Source organism: Micropterus salmoides, unplaced genomic scaffold (genome assembly GCF_014851395.1).
Source record: "Micropterus salmoides isolate LMB-PRFRI ecotype aquatic unplaced genomic scaffold, ASM1485139v1 Ms_hic_scaffold_4, whole genome shotgun sequence".
Lineage (NCBI taxonomy): Eukaryota > Metazoa > Chordata > Actinopteri > Centrarchiformes > Centrarchidae > Micropterus > Micropterus salmoides.
Genome location: NW_024043372.1, coordinates 9,084,492 through 9,103,187, shown reverse-complemented (window position 1 = coordinate 9,103,187; position 18,696 = coordinate 9,084,492). Strand labels below are relative to the sequence as shown.

The window sequence follows — 18,696 nt, the reverse complement described above, 5'->3', positions numbered from 1 at the left end:
CACCAGCAGCCACGTGTGGAGGCTGTGACACAGTGCTGAAATACATTTTCTCCTGACACGCACAAAGATGTTTTTATATTTCTATACTTCTTGGGGCCCTAATTGCCACAATACATTTCCTAGCCCCCAACCAAAACCTAAACCATCCCAACTAACCGCAGCCCTTAATCTAAACCTACTCTAAACATAATTCTAAGCTCAACCCCGAAAGGAAGTCTAAACCTTCGAACAGTCCTTTGATGAAACATACAGCAAAATTGTGTTAACTCTCAAGGTCTAAAAATCAGATTGCATAGGTCAGATTTGTTTAGGTCTATGTTTCACCTCCTGAACCCTGCTATGCCTCACATGCTATAATTCAAACACTGCACCACACATGTGTGGAGATGTATTTAAAATTTTCTGTTCCTTTTTATTTATTTATTTTTTTTGGTATTCTGTGCCTGGCTATTTTTGTTTTTTTCTTCTTTTCTTTTGTTTGCTGGTTGCTTTGCATAGTTTCCACACCCACTCTGTCCCCTCCTGGCTAACTGTGTGTGTGTGTGTGTGTGTGTGCGTGTGTGTGTGTCCCAACAGCGAATCAGATGGATGCCAAAGAGTCCGACATGTCAGACACTCTGAGTCCCAGCAAAGACCGCAGCAGTGACGACACGTCAGGTCAGTAAAACACGCTGAGTGATGATTTAACCAGTCTCGTTTATGTGATTCTTTCCTTCCCAATACATTAATCTGGTTTAATTTCAAGGTTTTACTTTTTTCAGTTCAACTGCTGTTGACTTTTGATAACTTTCCTTTGAATAGCATTAAAGTCTGTTCTGTCATCAGTCTGCATCTGTTACATGTAGAGCAGGGCACGACAGTAACGGTGGCCCGGGGCCAGTAAGAAATAACATCGGAACTGTTGAACTAGCAACTCACTGGCAAAACATTCTGCAGTTGTTTTTCAGCAAATGGCATGCACGTTATCCAATCCAGAGTTGTAGTCACGTGACGAGTGGTTGTCAAATGTTATTTCTCTAATCTTAATCAAGCGGCAGTCTCTGGGTCTGAAAGTGAAACCATGCAGATGGAACTTAAACCTGCATTCTCTATAGCGGCCAGCAGGGGGCAAAAACAAGTCCGGTTCCATTACAAATAAGGCTGAAAGGTTGCTACTTCTCAGCTGAATTATTACCTGAATTAAACACTTTGCTGTTGACTTTATGGTCTCAGTCGCTAGTTTCAAGTCTTCTTCAACACAGCATGATGTTCATTTAGTAAATTTTGTCTCATTTAGGGGGAAATAAATCAGAAAGCAGTGTATGCTTTAGGGTGGGACTGCCTTCTGATTGACATGTCGCTACCATGGCGACCTGTCAATCAGGATAGAGGTATCTGCTGCTCTCTGTAATTTTTATGTTGTTTTTTTTTAGTGAATAGCTGTCAGCAGAAGAGCGATCACGTCATGTTTTAGTCTGTTAGTATGTTTTGTTTAAAGAGGTGGTATTATGCTCATTTTCAGGTTCCAAATCCTACTTAGGGGTTGTACCAAAACAGGTTTACATGGTTTAATTCTTTACACCATACACCATATTTTTTGTCATACTGCACATTGCTGCAGCTCCTCTTTTCACCCTGTGTTGAACACTTTGTTTTAGCTATGGGGTGATGCATGTTGTCTCTAAATGATCTTTGTTGGGAGTTGCACATGCGCAGTTCCTAGTTGTCGGGCTAGTCGTTCAGCGAGCATTATGACACGTATTTACTTGTGACGTCACAAGAAAGGGAAGTAAAGGCTGGACTACAAACGAGCTGTTTTCTGTGGGAGATGGGAACTCCCTTTTGGTTGGACTTTGGACTTTTTCACTTTGCAAACCTAGTACATGCACAAAAAAACAAACAAAGCAAACAAAAAATGTTAACATTGAGCCTTGTAGAGCATCTCGTCTTTAATAATTTCATCACAAAATAAGTTCTAAGTAACCTACTGAGAATTAAACAAGCTAATCATAACTTATTTTCTAATATTTGTGTTGGTAATTCAGAAAAGTAAATCATCTTTGTAGGACCATGCAACACTAGTTATTTTTGTGAAAAATATGGTTGTCTACATTGTGACTATCCCTTTAAGTCCCTTTATAAATGTGTGTTTTAGACGGCAACATGGACGACCAGGAGCTGAATGAACCACAGAACAGAGTAGCTCTGCTCAAAGGTAACCATGGCAGCTCATCCGTTCTTTGTAGTTCTGCTCTGTACTGCACTAACAGACCAACAACATTAACCAGGGTCGTAAGCCAATGTATTTGTCAGCTTTGGTAATACAGTTCATTGTCCATTAGGGGGAGCTGTGCAGTTTTGTTTTTGGCTGCAGGTCCTTTTAAAGGGCTTTATTCTGATTTTCACCTTATTAATCTGTAGTATTTACATGTGTAAAAGAGTGTTTTTGGGGTAATAAAAAATGTTTGTGTGTCTGTAGCTGAGTTGCATCGGGCTGGTCTAGAGCCTGGAGACACAGAGCAGGTCATCCACCATCTCCACAGAGAGCTTCTGGAGGCCCAGGAATTAGCCAACACTGGCAAGCAGAGATGTCTGGAGCTACAAGGTAACTAACAGTATAAAATAATCCAACTACAAATTCCTACATTTCCTCCCATTTCACCTGATGTTCTGAAAAAGAGTTTCTGACATTTTTGAGAGTAAGTTTTATTTAGTTATTACTCTCATTGTATCTCACATGACGACATACCAGATCAATGAGATTAAGGTAGTGATCATATGACTTTTTCTTTCTGTAGCTCTGCTGGAGGACGAGAGGAGGAGTAACTCTAAGCAGACTGAAGAGTCGACCAAACAGATCCAGTACCTACAGAGTTAGTACACACACACACACACACACACACACACACACACACACACACAGAGAGAACAGTGAAATACCATTCATTTGTATGTTTCAGGATCGACATTGCTCCTAACTCACTTCCCTTTTTTGTTTGTGTTCAGCTCAACTTGGGAAGCTTCAGGCTGACATGGAGGCCCTGAGAGAGCAGAGGGAGAGCACCATCTGCACCACCAGAGAGGAGCTCTTCTCTGCCCAGGAGGAGGTACCACTCCTGCCCATTACGCGCTCACTCTCTCGCTCTCTCTCTCTACTTCTCACGACTCCCTCTGATGCCTCACCTCCTCCTGTTATTCCCTCTAGTGCCTCTTTGACTCCTTCCGACTTCCCTCTGAGCCCCCTCTAATTCTTTGACTCCGAATCCTCGCAACTCCCCTGTGACGCCACCTGACCTCCTTTTTTACTCCCTTCTCTCTTCGTCTGACCCCACTCTGCATACCTCCCTGCTCCTCCTTACTCTCCTCTTGCTTCTACTGACTACCCTCTGACTCCACTTGACACCTTTCCTTTATGAGTCAGTTTTACTCCCTTCTGTCTCCTATCTGTTTCTGACTCTTCTTGACTCCCAGCTGATTCCTCCCAGCTCTTTCTTACTTTCCGCTTTCTCTTCCGGAGGTAGCCTTCTACTGACTTCCTCCTGATTCCTCTCTGACTCCTGACTCTCATCGGACTCCTTGTGGCTCTGTCTCCTTAACTTTCCGCTGTCTCCTCCAAACTCTGCTCTGACTCTTTGACTCCTCCCTTTTCACAAAGAAACCAGACACGCTCTTGTACAGAATTAAACTTTTTGTCTGTTAGTTTACAGTAAATCCCAGTCATATATGATCACTGACCAACCTATGGGATTGTGTTTCTTCTATCAGATTCTCATCTTGCGGCGCACAATGGAGGCAGCCGAGGTGGAGCGGGAGCGGGAGATTGCCGCCTTGCAGGCCGACCTGGGCAGCGTGCGTTCTGAGTTGGAGCACTGGAGGAACATGGCCACCAAGTATGAGGAGGAGATCAGCCGACTGCAGGAGGCCTTCACACAGCAGCGACAGCAGCAGAACACTGCCAACCAGCTGCAGGGTCAGCAGAGAGTGTGTTTGTGTGTGTGTGTGGGTGTTTGAGGCTGCTAGTTTTTTATTCTACTGCAGGAGCCTCAAAATGGCAATGATGATTTTATTAAATTTTTTTCTGAATCAAGATTGACAATAAAATTCTTCAGATATTAATTAAAACTGTACAACCTCTATCTGTCACTCTCTCTCTCTCTCTCTCTCTCTCTCTCTCTCTCTCTCAGCGGAGTATGTTACGTTGCAGCAGCGGTGTGTGTGTTTGCAGCAGGACTGTGACGGCCTGAGAGATGAACGGAAAGCTCTTACGGACAAACTGCACCGCCTAGAGACTGAGCTGAGCAGGTATACACAAACAGGAGCGCACAGTAAATGCTTTATATTTACTCAACCACGTATACACAGGATTATTTACAGAGGTTACATTCGTTGACACTTTAAGGTGAAGGAAAGGTAGTTGGCAACACAAGCAAACTGTTACAACTGAGATGGATCAGAGTTTTTGGTTGGCTGGCCACTCTAATAGTCAGTCAGTTTTTGAACATGCCCAAGGCTGCCAAATATCAGCATCATTAACCTGCATCCACATCATAGCTCAGTGATATTTGCAACCAGAGACTTATATTTGATCAGTTTATCAGCAAAATCTTCTTACATGTATAGGTCGAGAACATAGATCATTAAAACTTTGTCCTTCATCTACAAAAACCCATCAGTGTTAACGGTAATGTTGAGATGTTACAGAACAGATGATGAGAAAGATTAAACCATCCTGGCATCACACGGCAATGTTTGTACAAAATTACACCACTTGGTAACACCTCTCTAACACAAAAACACTGGAGTCCCAACAAGGGAAGGTAAAACAAACTGTTCCCTCAATTACAACTTTCTTGTCAGGAGGTTGGGAGCATTTTCTGTGGGCTCAGACATCAAAAGAATTTGGTTACTTGCACAATCAACCATAAGCAAATACAGTATTTATTTGATGGTTTAAACACACTAAGTTTTGGTTTTATGCCAGGCTTGCCTTTTAAAATTATTATTATTAAACACAACTACTACTACAGGCTGCGATTTTACATACAACCATGAATGAAATACCCATGAGCTAAACTCCAGCTGACAGAACTGAAAAGATAACATTTCAAACATTTCAATGAGTTACTTAAAAAATTATTTAAAAGTAAAACAATATTTTGTACAGAATTTAATATACTATTACACTCCTAACTAAACTTCTATATTGAAAAATCCCCAAAGGCATAAATTTATGTTAAACTGTGTGTCAAACGGTGCAAGGGTCGACATTAAAACTGCAGCTGAAAGTCTTTGTGACAGCCGTGATCGAGTTGATGAATTCTGGGACGGCTGACAAGAGCAGCGCCAAGTTACAGGTCCTGACAGGTTCAGCATTTGGATTCAGCATTAAAAGAAAGACAAGGGACAGGAGGAAACATGATGTCCAGCTGATTCATGCAGAACAGGAGGACATCTGACTGACATCTGACTTAACCAGACCGGGCAGTCAGCAGGTTCACTGACTGCACCTCTATGCTCTGACTGTTCTACATGGACAGAAAACATCATGGCATGCTCTCATTGGAGCAGAGAGCTCAGCAGGATTTTAACAGCTCTTCAGCTGTGTTTTCACTAGTTTCTAATAAACTGTAGGTGCCACTGGCAGCAGTTCTCATGAAAATCTGTAACGCACCACTCCAGTAAATCTACAGATGTCAGCTGCAGCTCGCTGTCCCAATCCCTGTAGGATGCTGTTCAACCTAAAAAACTGCTTCTTAAACATCTTTAAATGATCAGCCGGAGATGAAGCAGAATTCCACAATGTCTCTGTTTAGTGTAAATATTTACATTCGGCAGCTTAAAGAGAGGCACGCCACCTCACCTGAAATAAAGAAGGTCAGAAGACAAGATTATATGAAATGTAACATTAACCTTCAGGGTAAAATAGCACATATTTAATGAGTGAGGTAATGTGTAATCTGATTCAGTTCAGAAAGTGATCGTGAGTGACACCGGACTGATCATTTTCAGGTTTATCAGGCAACAGAAGTTAGACTCAAGCAGACAACACACTGCAAAATGCAAGTTAAAGCTGTCAGCTGTCATTGATTGTCTATTAAAAATGCAGGAGGGGAGGAAACATGCAGAACACACAGTCTTCCCTTGAAACTCAGACACTTGTGTTGCTGCTTACAGCTGAAAAATAGAAGTGTCTTGTCTTCTGTGTTGCGTTGTTGTAATGCAGCAGGGCAGTGTTTTTGAAATTCAAGTCAAATTCAGCGACATATGAACTCTTTGACTTAAAGTTAGCGGTGTTAAAAATGCATTGAAGTCAGCACAGTGTGTTTCTGCTCCACGTGAAAGTAAATAAAAATAAAAGAAACATACAGTATCATTCAAAAGTTTCAATTTGAAAAAGGGAGGTTTGTGCTATTTTTATGGCAAGTTTTTGTGAAGTTGCTTTACTTAAATTACTCACAGATCATCATAGAATGTAAATAGAATAATTTCCAGTAAGAGAAATAAATGGTTTAGGAATCTCTGCTGCCTGTCTGTGCCCTAAATCTAGTCTAAAAGGTCACCTTAGTGCTTCCTACCATGCTAATTTAAGATGGTGAAGGCTGCTGTGATCAGTAAAATTAAATCAGTAAACAATTTCCAGTTTGACCTTTTTGTGTGTGTGTGTGTGTTTGTGTGCAGCACCAGGGAGCAGAGTCTGGTCCTCAGCAGCAGTCTGGAGTCTCTGGAGAAGAGGGAGGGGGTTTTGCAGGACAAACTGGGTTCTCTGGAGAATCAACACCTGCAGGATGCAAGTAATCTGAAGAGCCAGCTTGACCAGGCCCAGGCTCACACACACACACTGCAGAAAGAGGTACACAGTCCCTTGAAGTTAAGTCACTTCTAGATGCATTTTGATGACCTGACAATTTATAGAACTGTGTGTGTGTGTTGTTCAGTATGAAGACACACAGTCCCAGCTGTTGGATCTCCGTCAGCGCTATGAAAGGACAGAGCAGGAGAAGCTGAACATCCACCAGGAGCTGGAGCAGTGCAGGAGCAGCCTGAAGCTGCTGCAGGACAAGACCAGCTCTGTGAGTACACACACACACACACACACACACACACACACACACACACACAAAAGACCAAAGACCCTATGGACTATTCGTGTTGGAACCTTTTATGTTTGTGTTTGCTTTAAATCCAGATGTTTTTGTTTCTTGATGGGGTTTTTTCCCCCACACAGTTTGGGTTTTTTTTGCTTAAAGGTTAGTGCACGAGAAGCTCCAGACTTTCTTATGGACACTGTGGCAGTCTTGGACTTGCTACCCGTAACCCACCCAGCACTTCCAATTCACAGCCTCCATCCCCACTGCTTACTTGCTAACTGTGGACACAAAAGTCCCAACAACCAGTGTTTTAATCTCCAAATGAATTTTGAATCAGACCTTCAGTCCTGTAAACTAACGAAGAGTACTGATAACAACATCTGTGCTGGAGGTGAAAGTAAATGTAATGTAAACAGAATCGAATAGAAGTGACAAGTAACAAGAATACACACAGTGTGATTCCAGCACCTCATTAATACATAAGTGACCATATAAACTGTTTTTGTTCAACAACACTTAGACAGTTAAACATCCTGTGACCTCATTGTCTCTCCTACCTTTTCATCCATAGTTGATAAATAACCGCTGTTTTAACTTTACTGCTGTGAAAACTCAGGAAACACAAATCAGAAAATCAGAAGATGACAGCGAGGCGGAGCAGCCTCCTCCTCTGTTGCCCTTCTCATTCCTCTCTTCCTCTTCTCTCTCATCTAACTGTCTTCAACTCTTCTTCCTCTTCAGTCTTTTGTTGATGTGACAATAGATGTTTGTTTTGCTCCTCCGGTTTTGTCTCCCCGAAACTTTTCAGAATAAGAGTCCTGATCCAGACTCACAACAAACCTTGTTTTAACGAACATGGTCTTATTTTTCATAGCTTTGTTCATCATTTCTTTCAGTTCAGTCATAGAGTTAATAACTGAGATCTGGGTTTCTTGTGTTATATTGAGGAATGAACTGCAAAAACATTTAACCTACTGCTGAGGGAAGCGGGGACGATAGTTACGTCCAGCGCAGAGCAGAGAAAACCCAGTTAAAGCACCCCAAATTTAATTCACTCTGACAAGACACTAAATTCAGAGTGAGTCATAGAAAAATTAGACATCCACAGATAGAAATGAATGAAAGAGCCAGATAATTAGAATAGTTAAGAAATAGAATAAGCTCTCTTTTAAATTAAACATCTTAAGCAATGAGTGGAAACATTTTTTGAGTAGTAGCTTAATCAGTTTGTGTGATATGTTACTTCAGGACACTTTGAAAACAAATATTATCACATTATGGAAACTACCACTGACTATCCATGTAACAATTTGGCCACAGTATAGCACATTAACAATACACAGTCCAGCCATATAGTAGATTTTGACCTAGTTTAGTAAAAATAAATAAATAAATGTAAAAGTATAACTTTTTTCACAGATGTGGTACTGCACAAAACATATAAACATTTGACTTTCATGTGTTTCAAATAGGTGCAGATCCCCTTTAAGAAGCTGCCATTGTTTGTCATTTTGTTCCCAGATCTCAGCAATTACTTTGGTGCATATAATATGACTAGCGCTGATAGAAATTATGAACCAAGCTATGAAAATGAGATTTAAATTAAATAACCCAGAATGATCCTTTTAAGTCCATTTCACACTGGCCTTTAAAATCCACTGTCAGCCAGCAGCTGGCAGGTTTCTGAGACGTCCTGGTGCAGAAAGTTAATGAGCTGAAATCCGACAGGAAAATGTTTCTGTTTAAAGGAGCCTGGTGACGGGTGGTGGTTGGTGAATGTGACTACGCCTTCAAATTCCCCTTTCTCTCTGTCTCTCTCACCCACCCCCCCTCCCCTTCCTCCCCCCCTCCCCTTCCTCCCCCTCGCTGTAGCTGCTCCATCCTCCATGTTGGTTTTGGTTGATTTGCCGGCTGATTTCTTCTTGTCCCTCCCCCTCTAGCCATCCATATTGCAGCCTGTCCAAGCCATATTCATTGGCCTTGTCCTGGCTCTGCTGTACTGGTGTTTCGGCCAGTTGTGGTAGAAAGGTACACACCGACATGACATCAGTCTGTCTCTCCGTCTGTCTCTTTTTCCTCCATCTGTTCATCATCTGTGGCAGGAAAGATGACAGGTGGAAACATCGTCCTGTTCTGTGATGAATTCAGGGTCACATGTTGAGCACCATGAGAATAACACATAGTATTCCTCTGGCTAAAATTATTATTGTTCTCTAATCTAAACCATGTTCATGACCTTTTGTCCTCTGGAAAAAGTAGTTAGCAGTTGTTTACTGCTATTCTGTTTTTTTTCTTTTACCGCCATATCTATAGGGAATTTAATGCCGTGTGGGATTATGAGACAGTTACAATTGGGGTGCGATATATGTGAGGGCAATATTTAAATTGCTCTATAAAGTTCTTGAAGCCACATCTAGATGCACACAGTGTTATGAAATTAAGAATTGTACATTGTGTGGCGATGGAGCAGTGGATGAGACACATGCCTTTGGTGTGGGAGACCTGGGCTTGATTCCCTCTGCGACATCCACCAATGTGTCTCTGAGCAAGACACTTAACCCTAGTCACTCCAGAGGCATGCAGTCTCTGACATATATAGCAATTGTAAGTCGCTTTGGATAAAAGTGTCAAGCAAAATGACTATTTATAACATTGTCAGATACGCGCCCTCATTTTGTTCCAGCACCTGTGAGTCCCAGAATTTCTACCCAGCTCACTTTTGGAGCTCAGGATACGTCACAGTCCTGTTAGGGGAGATTTGAATGCACTGTGGGTGCTATACAGCGCTTAAATTTAATCTTGCTGTACTACCAGTGTTGTAAAGTAATAAAAAATCTACCTTGTATCCTTTGAAATGTTTCTATGCTAATGTCCATACGATACCAGAGTTGCAGTATAATTTTTTATTTTTTATTTTTTACCAACAGAAGAAGCCAGAAGTTCCTAAAATATTAAATGTTGTTTAAAAAGCTGCACAATAATTTTGTCTAGATAAAATACAGTGTACAATTTATTAATTTATGATTTAAGTCAGGAACTGTTTGCGGAAAAAAGTTTCCGTCCTTTCTTTGAGTATTTGACAGTATTCGATGGATACATTTGGTCCGTACCAGTAAAGGACTGAAGTTTAATATCAGAGCACCAAATTGTGATATTTACCAGGACATGAAGATTTTGGACAAACATACATGTAACAGTTGTATGTTGTTTCACACATTTGTGGACCACAGGAATATTAGCTGTTGCACAAGGATCCGACTATTAGTTTTTATCCCTTTTATAACAACATTAACCAAATGAGAACGGGGGACCAGTTTGGGTCATTTGGGTTTAGTTACGGAAAATTAATTTTTAAAGTTTATTATTTTGTAATTGTGCATCATGGTGTTGACTGCTGTACATAAAGGTAACGAGGCTGTTAGGGTTGAACCCTGAATTCTGATCAGCAGGATGCTTTCTTCTCCTCCTACACTTCCTGTAAGAGAGTATCATCATCATCATCATCATCATCATCACCTCGGTGGTCTGTGTTTGTCTTCTGGCAGCTCTAACTGCATGGGTTTCAGTCTGCCTGCCTGTCAGTCACATTTCCTCTGCTTCTGCTCTGCTGCAGCTAAAACCAAACTCGGTTCTTTAAAGGGCTGACATCTTCAGGGAAACATTAGTCCTCACACTCCCGCAAGAAAAGCTTTCTGGCTTTGTTAGAATTATCCTGTATGTTTAATGTTTGCTGTCCTTCCCTATGTTATTATTTTTTGTCAACACTGACGAGGACACAGCCATCTTGTTTGAATAAACTTTTGTTGGAATTGTTAATTGATACAACCGTGGTTAGGTTCAGCGCTAGCTCCTCGTTGTGGCCGGTCAGCTGATCCATACAGTGTCTGCACAGCTTTAGAGGTCAGACCAGGTCAAGTCAAAATTCAGGAGTAAAAATATTGTATTCATTTATACTTTACGCAGGTCCTACAAATAATAATGTCATGTGGAAAAAGCCAACAAAAGTAAGAATTGCTCATTTTTATCTCTCCCAAATGATGCAAAGTTCTTTAATTTTGTATTGATTAAAAGAAAATTCCTGAACACAAACAAGTCAGTATAAGTTAGTGTTAGTATGGGAGTCTTTATTTAGGAGTTTTCCTCTGCAGCGCCTTGTGAAGATGAAGTTATCCCTTTAAAGAGTCGACCTTTTTATGAACCTCTCAGCCTCATTCATTCACAGTCTCTTCACAGCTCCCGCTCACTTTCAGGGTGTATATTTCATTTTATGCATCATTTCCTTTATCTCTTGTAACAGGGTTTGTGGTTATGCCATACTTATCTCTCTTGCTTAATCTCACTTATTCTCCATTTTTATTTTGTCTTACTTTACCTGCTTACAGGTGTGGTGTTTTTTTTTTTCCACTGACTCTATCTTGGTTTTTTTTTTTGTTTTGTTTTTAACGTTTCCTCCTGCCACTGATACTTTTTTATCTTCATATTTAAAACATCCATCATTCTGTCCATCATGTTCGTCCTGTGTTGTGTTTGCTGGTTGTTTGTTTGGGAATGTCTGACCGGTGCTTCCAGTCGCTTGCATTGACGGAAAACTGGTTTGTAATGTTTCTGTTTTTCTACTCAGGTAACATCCTCGGCCTCGTTTTTCTTTGCTGCTACTTTGTTGTTCATTTTATTTCCTTTCCTGTCCTGAAGTCCCAAAATATTAAATTTTTTTTATTTAATTTTTATATCTTATATATCTTTTATCGTTCAGTATTTAAGTCATTACATTTTGTGCATGAGAAACAAGATAATATTGTATAATGAAATCATTGCTGCTCAAAAACACAAACTGTCCTCAGCAGAAACCATCTGTTATGTATTTTAACGTACAACTAGCCTAGCTGATAAAAGGACTACAAACACTTTAGACCTTGTTGATGACACTATCTGTGATCAGTTATGTGGTTTTGAAAGATGCTGAGGTTTAGATGTTTATGAAATGCCAAGAGAAGTGGCTTCAGAAGTAGGGAGAAAAACAGAGAGTCACATCAGTTGAGCTGAAACACAAACACTCCTTACACGGAGCTTCTCCCAAGTGGACCATAGTAGATCTTGCACATCAACTTCTGAGTTACAACCTTTTTTGAAGTGTGCATTTATGTATTGACAGCTTCTCGCAAAAAAATTATTTGGCTGAATGTCTCCAAAAGCGGCGACCAGTAAATTAAGATAAGATATACCTTTATTAATCTGCTGTAGGAGAAATTCCTGTTGGCACAGAGGAATGTAAAGAACAAAATACAAGAAAGGGAGACATTTTCTAGAAACATCAGGTGGCTGTTCCAAACTGTATCTAAGTTCAATATTTATTGTCCCACCAGGGGAAATTTGATTTGCAATAGGGTTAAAACAAACATACATGAGGCATAAACACAGATAAGAACCGCCAATATGTACAACCTCTTTTGTTTGTCTAAAAGTACTCAATAAGTTGAAATGGGAGACTCAACAATCTATTGTTCTGAGCAGCAGCTCAAGCTCAGTGTAAATTTAGGGCATTAATTGCCGTGGGTGCAAAGGAAAATTTGTATCAGTTAGTTTTTATTTCTTGGCCTTATCCACCACTAGATGCTGCAGAACTGTACAGTACATGCATGCAGTGATTATCTCACACTTGAGCTGCAGTGTTGCCTCTTAAGGTGGTCCCAAATGGCAGTTTTTATATTAAAGCAGATAGATTTGCTCTATAAACACAGTACTCAAAGAAAAAGAAGTGCAGCAGTCAGAGACTTCGGTATTGTCCCTTTCTGATTGCAGCAAAATGGGACAGCAAACATCTGGAAGAGGTTTTTAAAATCAACAATGAACATAAAATAACATGTCTACAGATTGGCGTATGTAGTGTTTTATATTTGTTTTATTGTTACATTTACACTGATGTTTTTTAAATGGCAGTGTTATACTGCACTTAATCTCTATAAATAAAAATGATATAAATTACTTGTGTGCCCAAGAAAGTATGGAAAATATAATCTTTTGGACTTTATGGACTTGAAAGGCTTTGCTTTTTATAATTTTTTTTTCTCTTAACTTTTGTCTTTCCCTCTGCTCCTCTTCATCTTCTTCCTTTCTTTTTTTCTCTTTCCTGGTTTCAGTCTTTAGTCCGACGACGCAGACTAACCTGATTTTTCTGTCTGTGTTTTTGTGCGTCTCTCTCTCTCTCTCTCTCGGACAGAGCGGCTGGAGTCCCTGGATGCCGGTCATCGCAGTGATGGTCGCTGTGACGGCAGCCGTCCTCTACCCAAACCTCTCCAAGAGCAGCTCCACCTAGGGCACACACACAGAGCGCTGTGAGGAGAGCATCACTGCTTTACTTGTATAAAGTCTAATTGTACATAATTGTAGAGGGAATATAAAGGTTGTGGTTTCTACAGAGGATTCTTGGTTTATTTTGTTTTGAGTGTTGTTTTTCCGGCAGCGGGGAGTTTTGTGTTTTTATTGTCGGCTCTCTCAGCTGTGGTGGGGGCTTTTTTTTTTTTTTTTGGTTTAGTCTCTCTGCTGATTTCTGGGTAACAAAGCATTCTCCAGTAGGCCGAGCTTCCACACAAAAAAAACCTGCCAGAGGTGACGTTCACTCCCGTCCCATCGTACACGAGTGGGATGGAGGTGCCACACTTTCCAGCAGCCAGTCCAGTCAGGGAAACACGATCCATGTTCATCACTGAAAGCTAAAAGGCCTGCATTTGCTGGAAGGAGCGTCTGTGCACCGTTTGACCGATTTCATTGGCTATTGAAGTCTGTTAAAAGGTGGTGTTTACCTGTAGCTCTGTCAGAAATAATTTTAACAGTTTGAACGGACTCGGCTGCACCCTCATATCTCCATATTCAGCTTTAAGTTCTCTAATAACCAGCGCGGTGCTTTCACCTGCCTCATCTGTCCACGGTGATCAACAATATGATCACTTGGAGTTTAGATGCTGATATTGGGTGTTAGTATACTCTAAACTTAAATTTGGCATTTTTCTTTGAAGAACATCAGATTTTTGCCCTTGACAGGTTAAAAACTTGATTAAAATAACAGATTACCAATTTGGCAAAGCAGGCAACTGCCTCAGATCCTTTCATCCTCCAATTTTATGAAATGTTTGGTACTAAAACTCAGTAAAAACTGTAAAGGTAACAGCCCTAATGTTTTTTTAACCTAGTTTTTATCCAGTTATTAGAGGCCTACTGTTCACTTTTGCTTGTGTCCTTGTGGGTTATTCTGGCTCTGTTTATGTTAAACATAGCGCCACTATACAGTAAACTGCATCCCATCAGATTTTCACAAAAAGACAATAGCTTTCAGCTCCATATGTCAGTAAAACGAAGTAACTCCACGTTAAATACTGCGTTAATACTTCATAAAAATCACCTTCGTAGTAAAGCATTGTATTGTGGGAGCACAAATTAAACATGAACCCGTGACGGAGTGCGTCAGGTCACCTGGATCAGTTCACCGTGTGGCTGGGTCTGATGGAAAGTGTTCACAGGTTTCAGGAAGTCCTGCTCTGTTATGTTCTCATTTTAGTCGGCCATGTTGGATTTCTAACATGGCGTTTTCTCTGTTTTTGTTTTGTTCTTTTTCGGGGGAGTTAGGGGTTTAAAACTTGAAGCCAAATTTATTAAAATAAAAATCAGATCTATTTTCATTTCCTTTGTTTTTGGTAGTTTTGGGTTTATTCTATTCTTTTTCATTTTCGGGGCACAGAAAACGGGGTCAAAGTGCCTCTGATGTAACTAACACCACAGTTTGTGTATGTGTGCGGCCAGACACGCACACAACTGCAAACACACACGCACACACGCACACACACACACACACACACACTTTTTTGACTGTCAGAGGTCTCTCAGTGTCAAGGGTCTGGAGAGAAGCTGTACATTGGTGAGCTGCGATGTCTCATTAGCTGTTTCTGGAGCTTTCAGCAGCTACACATGACCGCCTTCAACCAAGTCATTGGCTCAGGTAGCACCTGATAATCGGATGATGTCTGATGACAGGAGTGTCTCTTAATTTAGGGAACAGCGCAGCCTTTTTTCGCTGTTGCCATCCTCCAGACAAACTTTAAATGCTTTGCCTCACTAGATATGTAAAGATAGAAGAATGATAAATAATAGCTAAAATGTGTTTGTTCTTAAAAACAGGAAGACCATTCAGCTTCTCTCCAAACTTAAACGCTTGTGGTCTCTGCTGAGATGTTTTAGCAGACATTAAATTATTTAGATGTGTGTGTGTGTGTGTGTGTGTGTGTGTGTCGGTTCACACTCTGGACTCTTGAGCAGCGTCTGTCATCGTTCGTGTACTCTGTCTTGTCTCCGTGTTTAAAAAAAATAAATAAATAAATAAATGAAACGACGAACAAATATTCCTGATGTTTAAAGAGAAAAACACTACAGTACAGAGAGAGAATTGTAAAATAAAATGTTATTGAACGATGTACTACTAGACTTATTTTGTTAAAATTGTTTAGAGATATGAGAGGGAGCTACGTAGAGGATGAGGTATGATGATGTAATGAATATGCAGAGAAATGTTTGGATTAAAGTTGTAGCAAGCTGACCCACCAAACCAGCTTCCGTCTCATTCATTCACAAACTTCACGATAAGGATTGAACTCTGTTTTTTTACAGATAATCTTCAAACAAACAAAAAAAACCCCATTAATAACCAAATGGTTACACATCACATGTTATCAAGCTGAAATGATCCTGTTTGTTCTCATCCAGATAAATTTCAAAGGTAGTTTGAGGTTATTTTTTATTTTCATGTTTATTTGATGGACAAATGCATGAGACATTTCTTCATAAAGTATACATAGTAGATGCCATGCATACAGATTTCTAGATTTGCAGCCCCTGTCTGTGGTTAGGCTTTTTAAAATAAAATACATATATAAATACATCCAGGACATGCAATTACATACATGCCTAAAAAGAAGTGGCGCTCAATATAAAAGAGAGACCAGAAACATTTAACAATACAACACAAATTAAGAGGTGTGTGTATACGTATATATGTGGTTGTGTGTCCATGCATTCCCAAAGTGTGCACATATGTTTGTATGTAGGGCTGATTTATTAATCATGGATGAAGCAGAACACTTTTATTTTGAAAGTACAAGGTTGTTTATTTGTCAGCATACAGTACAAGGCTGCATAACGAAATTAAATTTGTAGTTCATGCGTGCTACGCACACAAAATATAATTAAGTTTAGGCCTATATGAAAATATGGTCACATATAAAATAAAACAATACAGTTATTTATATACATACAGACAATAACTTACACCCCGAACATTCCACAGTGAATTATTTGAATTTAGATCTGGGTTGAATGTAAACAGCAGCAAACAGATGGTAGTATGAAAGTTTGATCTTCATAATAGACACTGACATTTGGGAAATTTGGGAGTCCATCTTGACTGCGTCTGTGCACCGAGCATCATCGATCTAAAACACAGAGTCCACCTCCTCTCATCTTGCTAGAGTCTTCTGCTTACTGCTCAAAACATGGACCACCTGCCGATGTTGATGGGGCAGGTCTCTGTAACGATGTGGGTACAACAGTCTCTGAATTCCGTTGCTTGGTCAATATTTAATCCATTTTGTCCAGACCAAGTTGCAGATCTCTGACTCGGTCTCTCGTTACAGAATCAGAAAACTGGACAGAAAATTTTATATTTCAGAAAAATTTTCTTCATTCATTCTTAATGTTGGAAATTTAAAAAATAGTCGATTAAAACAAAAGCAGTAATCTGAAAACATGAACTCAAATAAAATGATAATCAATCAAGCCTGGGCTGTTATGAACATCATCATATCGGCGCTCACATTGTTTTTCTTGTATATTCAGAATTTGTTAACATAGTACAGGAAGTCACAGATACAAGATCATCAAATGTTCCAGAGAATATTTTTATTTCTCTTTTGACAATAGAAGCCCAGAAAAAGAAATAAATATTAGGCGTGAGAAAAATAAAAATACTCATGCTAAATAAAGATTACAAAGTACTAATCCTGAAATATCATTAGGACTGAGCATACATGTTAGGTGGGCCCACAAGGATACTGGAAAAATAGCTGTGGATGCAGGGAGGGGCCCATAGACAATGCTTGTGTACAGGGCCCAGATTTTTGTGCAAGACCCCTGCCCATAATACAACTAAACAAAACGGTTAGACGACAAAACAAAAAACTAAATTAAGCCAAATAGCTATTTCGGGACCTTTCATCTGCTCTTCCTCAATAAATGGAGTTTGCTCGGTTGTCATGGAGCAAACACCATCCCCTGTGGAAGCTCCGAGGAACAAAGATAATACCTGCACCTTGAGTTAATTGTTTAAGTCTTTTATTGAAATTTACCTTTGAGCCTGTTTGGTTCTTTCGATTTATCTTTGGGCTTGACTCAGGTCACTAAACAGGCTACAGCAGTGGTTCCTTGAGGGGGTTCCAAGGGGTCCCCAGGAGGAAATCATTTATTTTCACTAGAATTCCATCCACACAGTAACAAAATAACAGAGTGTATTAACATTTTGGTCATTGATTTCATAATGTTTTTGTAATAAAACATCTAAAAGCAAAACTCCAATCAAATCGGGGTACGTTGTCTAATTTGTGTCAGTTTAGGGGTCCTGTTTGAGAACCTCTGGGCTACAGGATCCGGCATGGACAAAAAAACAGCTACCTAGTTCACAATGAAATGATAAATAAAACACACACAAATACATGTTTTTATAAATTCACATTTCCCAACATGTTGAACAAACCAACTCTGTCAGAGAGAGAGAGAATAAACTTTTCTTTTCACAACTATGTGTTTTTGGATTGATAAATAGTTTAGCACACTAAGGGCCTCATTAATGCTCTTATATCTGAGTATTAATTACATTACATTTGTTAATTAGATATTCAACATTTCGGTCAGAGAGATTTTATCAGTCAGTGATTACTTTTCTCAGCAAGTTTCTTGTATCTGAAGCCAACGTTTCTCCATCATCCTTACTTTACTTTTTATACAGGAAAGCACCAACATGTCACTATATGAAAATACATTTCATTTTCTCATTCTAGATGAAAATGTCAAACATATTTCAAAAGACACGTGTATAATACTTCCAACATGTATTTATTTCGAGTATGGTTTTGTATTCTGCCCTTGTAAATAGACAATCTTTGAGACAGTTCAGGCCAGACAGATGATGCATTCATGGATACCGGGAATTTGGAGATCACAGATTTTGTATGTATTCCAATAAAAATGCTGAGTTTGTATGATGTAGAAACATTGGAGTAAAAGAGTATATAATCATAGTAGTATAACCAAAATATAAATATTACAATTGGAAAATTACCACAAACACAATAAAATGTTATTTTAAATTCAGTGAAAACATTTTTGGTTTTTTTTTTTACTTTATTTCACTGCTAGAAGATTTTACTGTATCATGTTTGACTATGTGTGCAAATGTATATATACATATATTGCATTTGCTTTCTCATAATATTTCAAGGTTATTTTGAATTGAAATAATTTCTATAAATTATTTTAACAATCTCTCCCATGTAAAAGTAAATAATTTGTCTTCAATTATTCTGAGTGTAGA

The 18,696-nt window shown here is 39.5% G+C and overlaps 1 protein-coding gene across 11 annotated transcripts in view; it reads left to right on the top strand.

Moving 5' to 3' along the window:
* slmapa (sarcolemma associated protein a) overlaps positions 1-15,660 on the top strand; it is a 71,464-nt gene extending 55,804 nt beyond the window's left edge. For 8 of the 11 annotated variants that reach the window (XM_038695450.1, XM_038695449.1, XM_038695458.1 and 5 more), the window contains 10 exons: positions 577-657; positions 2,135-2,194; positions 2,459-2,584; positions 2,778-2,852; positions 2,986-3,086; positions 3,745-3,949; positions 4,164-4,281; positions 6,658-6,829; positions 6,915-7,049; positions 13,285-15,660. In XM_038695450.1, the coding sequence (XP_038551378.1) occupies positions 577-657; positions 2,135-2,194; positions 2,459-2,584; positions 2,778-2,852; positions 2,986-3,086; positions 3,745-3,949; positions 4,164-4,281; positions 6,658-6,829; positions 6,915-7,049; positions 13,285-13,380 (1,169 nt within the window). In that variant the 3' untranslated portion in view covers positions 13,381-15,660. Of the gene's footprint in view, positions 1-576; positions 658-2,134; positions 2,195-2,458; positions 2,585-2,777; positions 2,853-2,985; positions 3,087-3,744; positions 3,950-4,163; positions 4,282-6,657; positions 6,830-6,914; positions 7,050-9,007; positions 9,096-13,284 lie in introns of all 11 variants that reach the window. The other 3 variants (XM_038695452.1, XM_038695457.1, XM_038695460.1) reach the window with 1 other exon arrangement.
* The last annotated feature ends 3,036 nt before the right edge of the window (positions 15,661-18,696 follow it).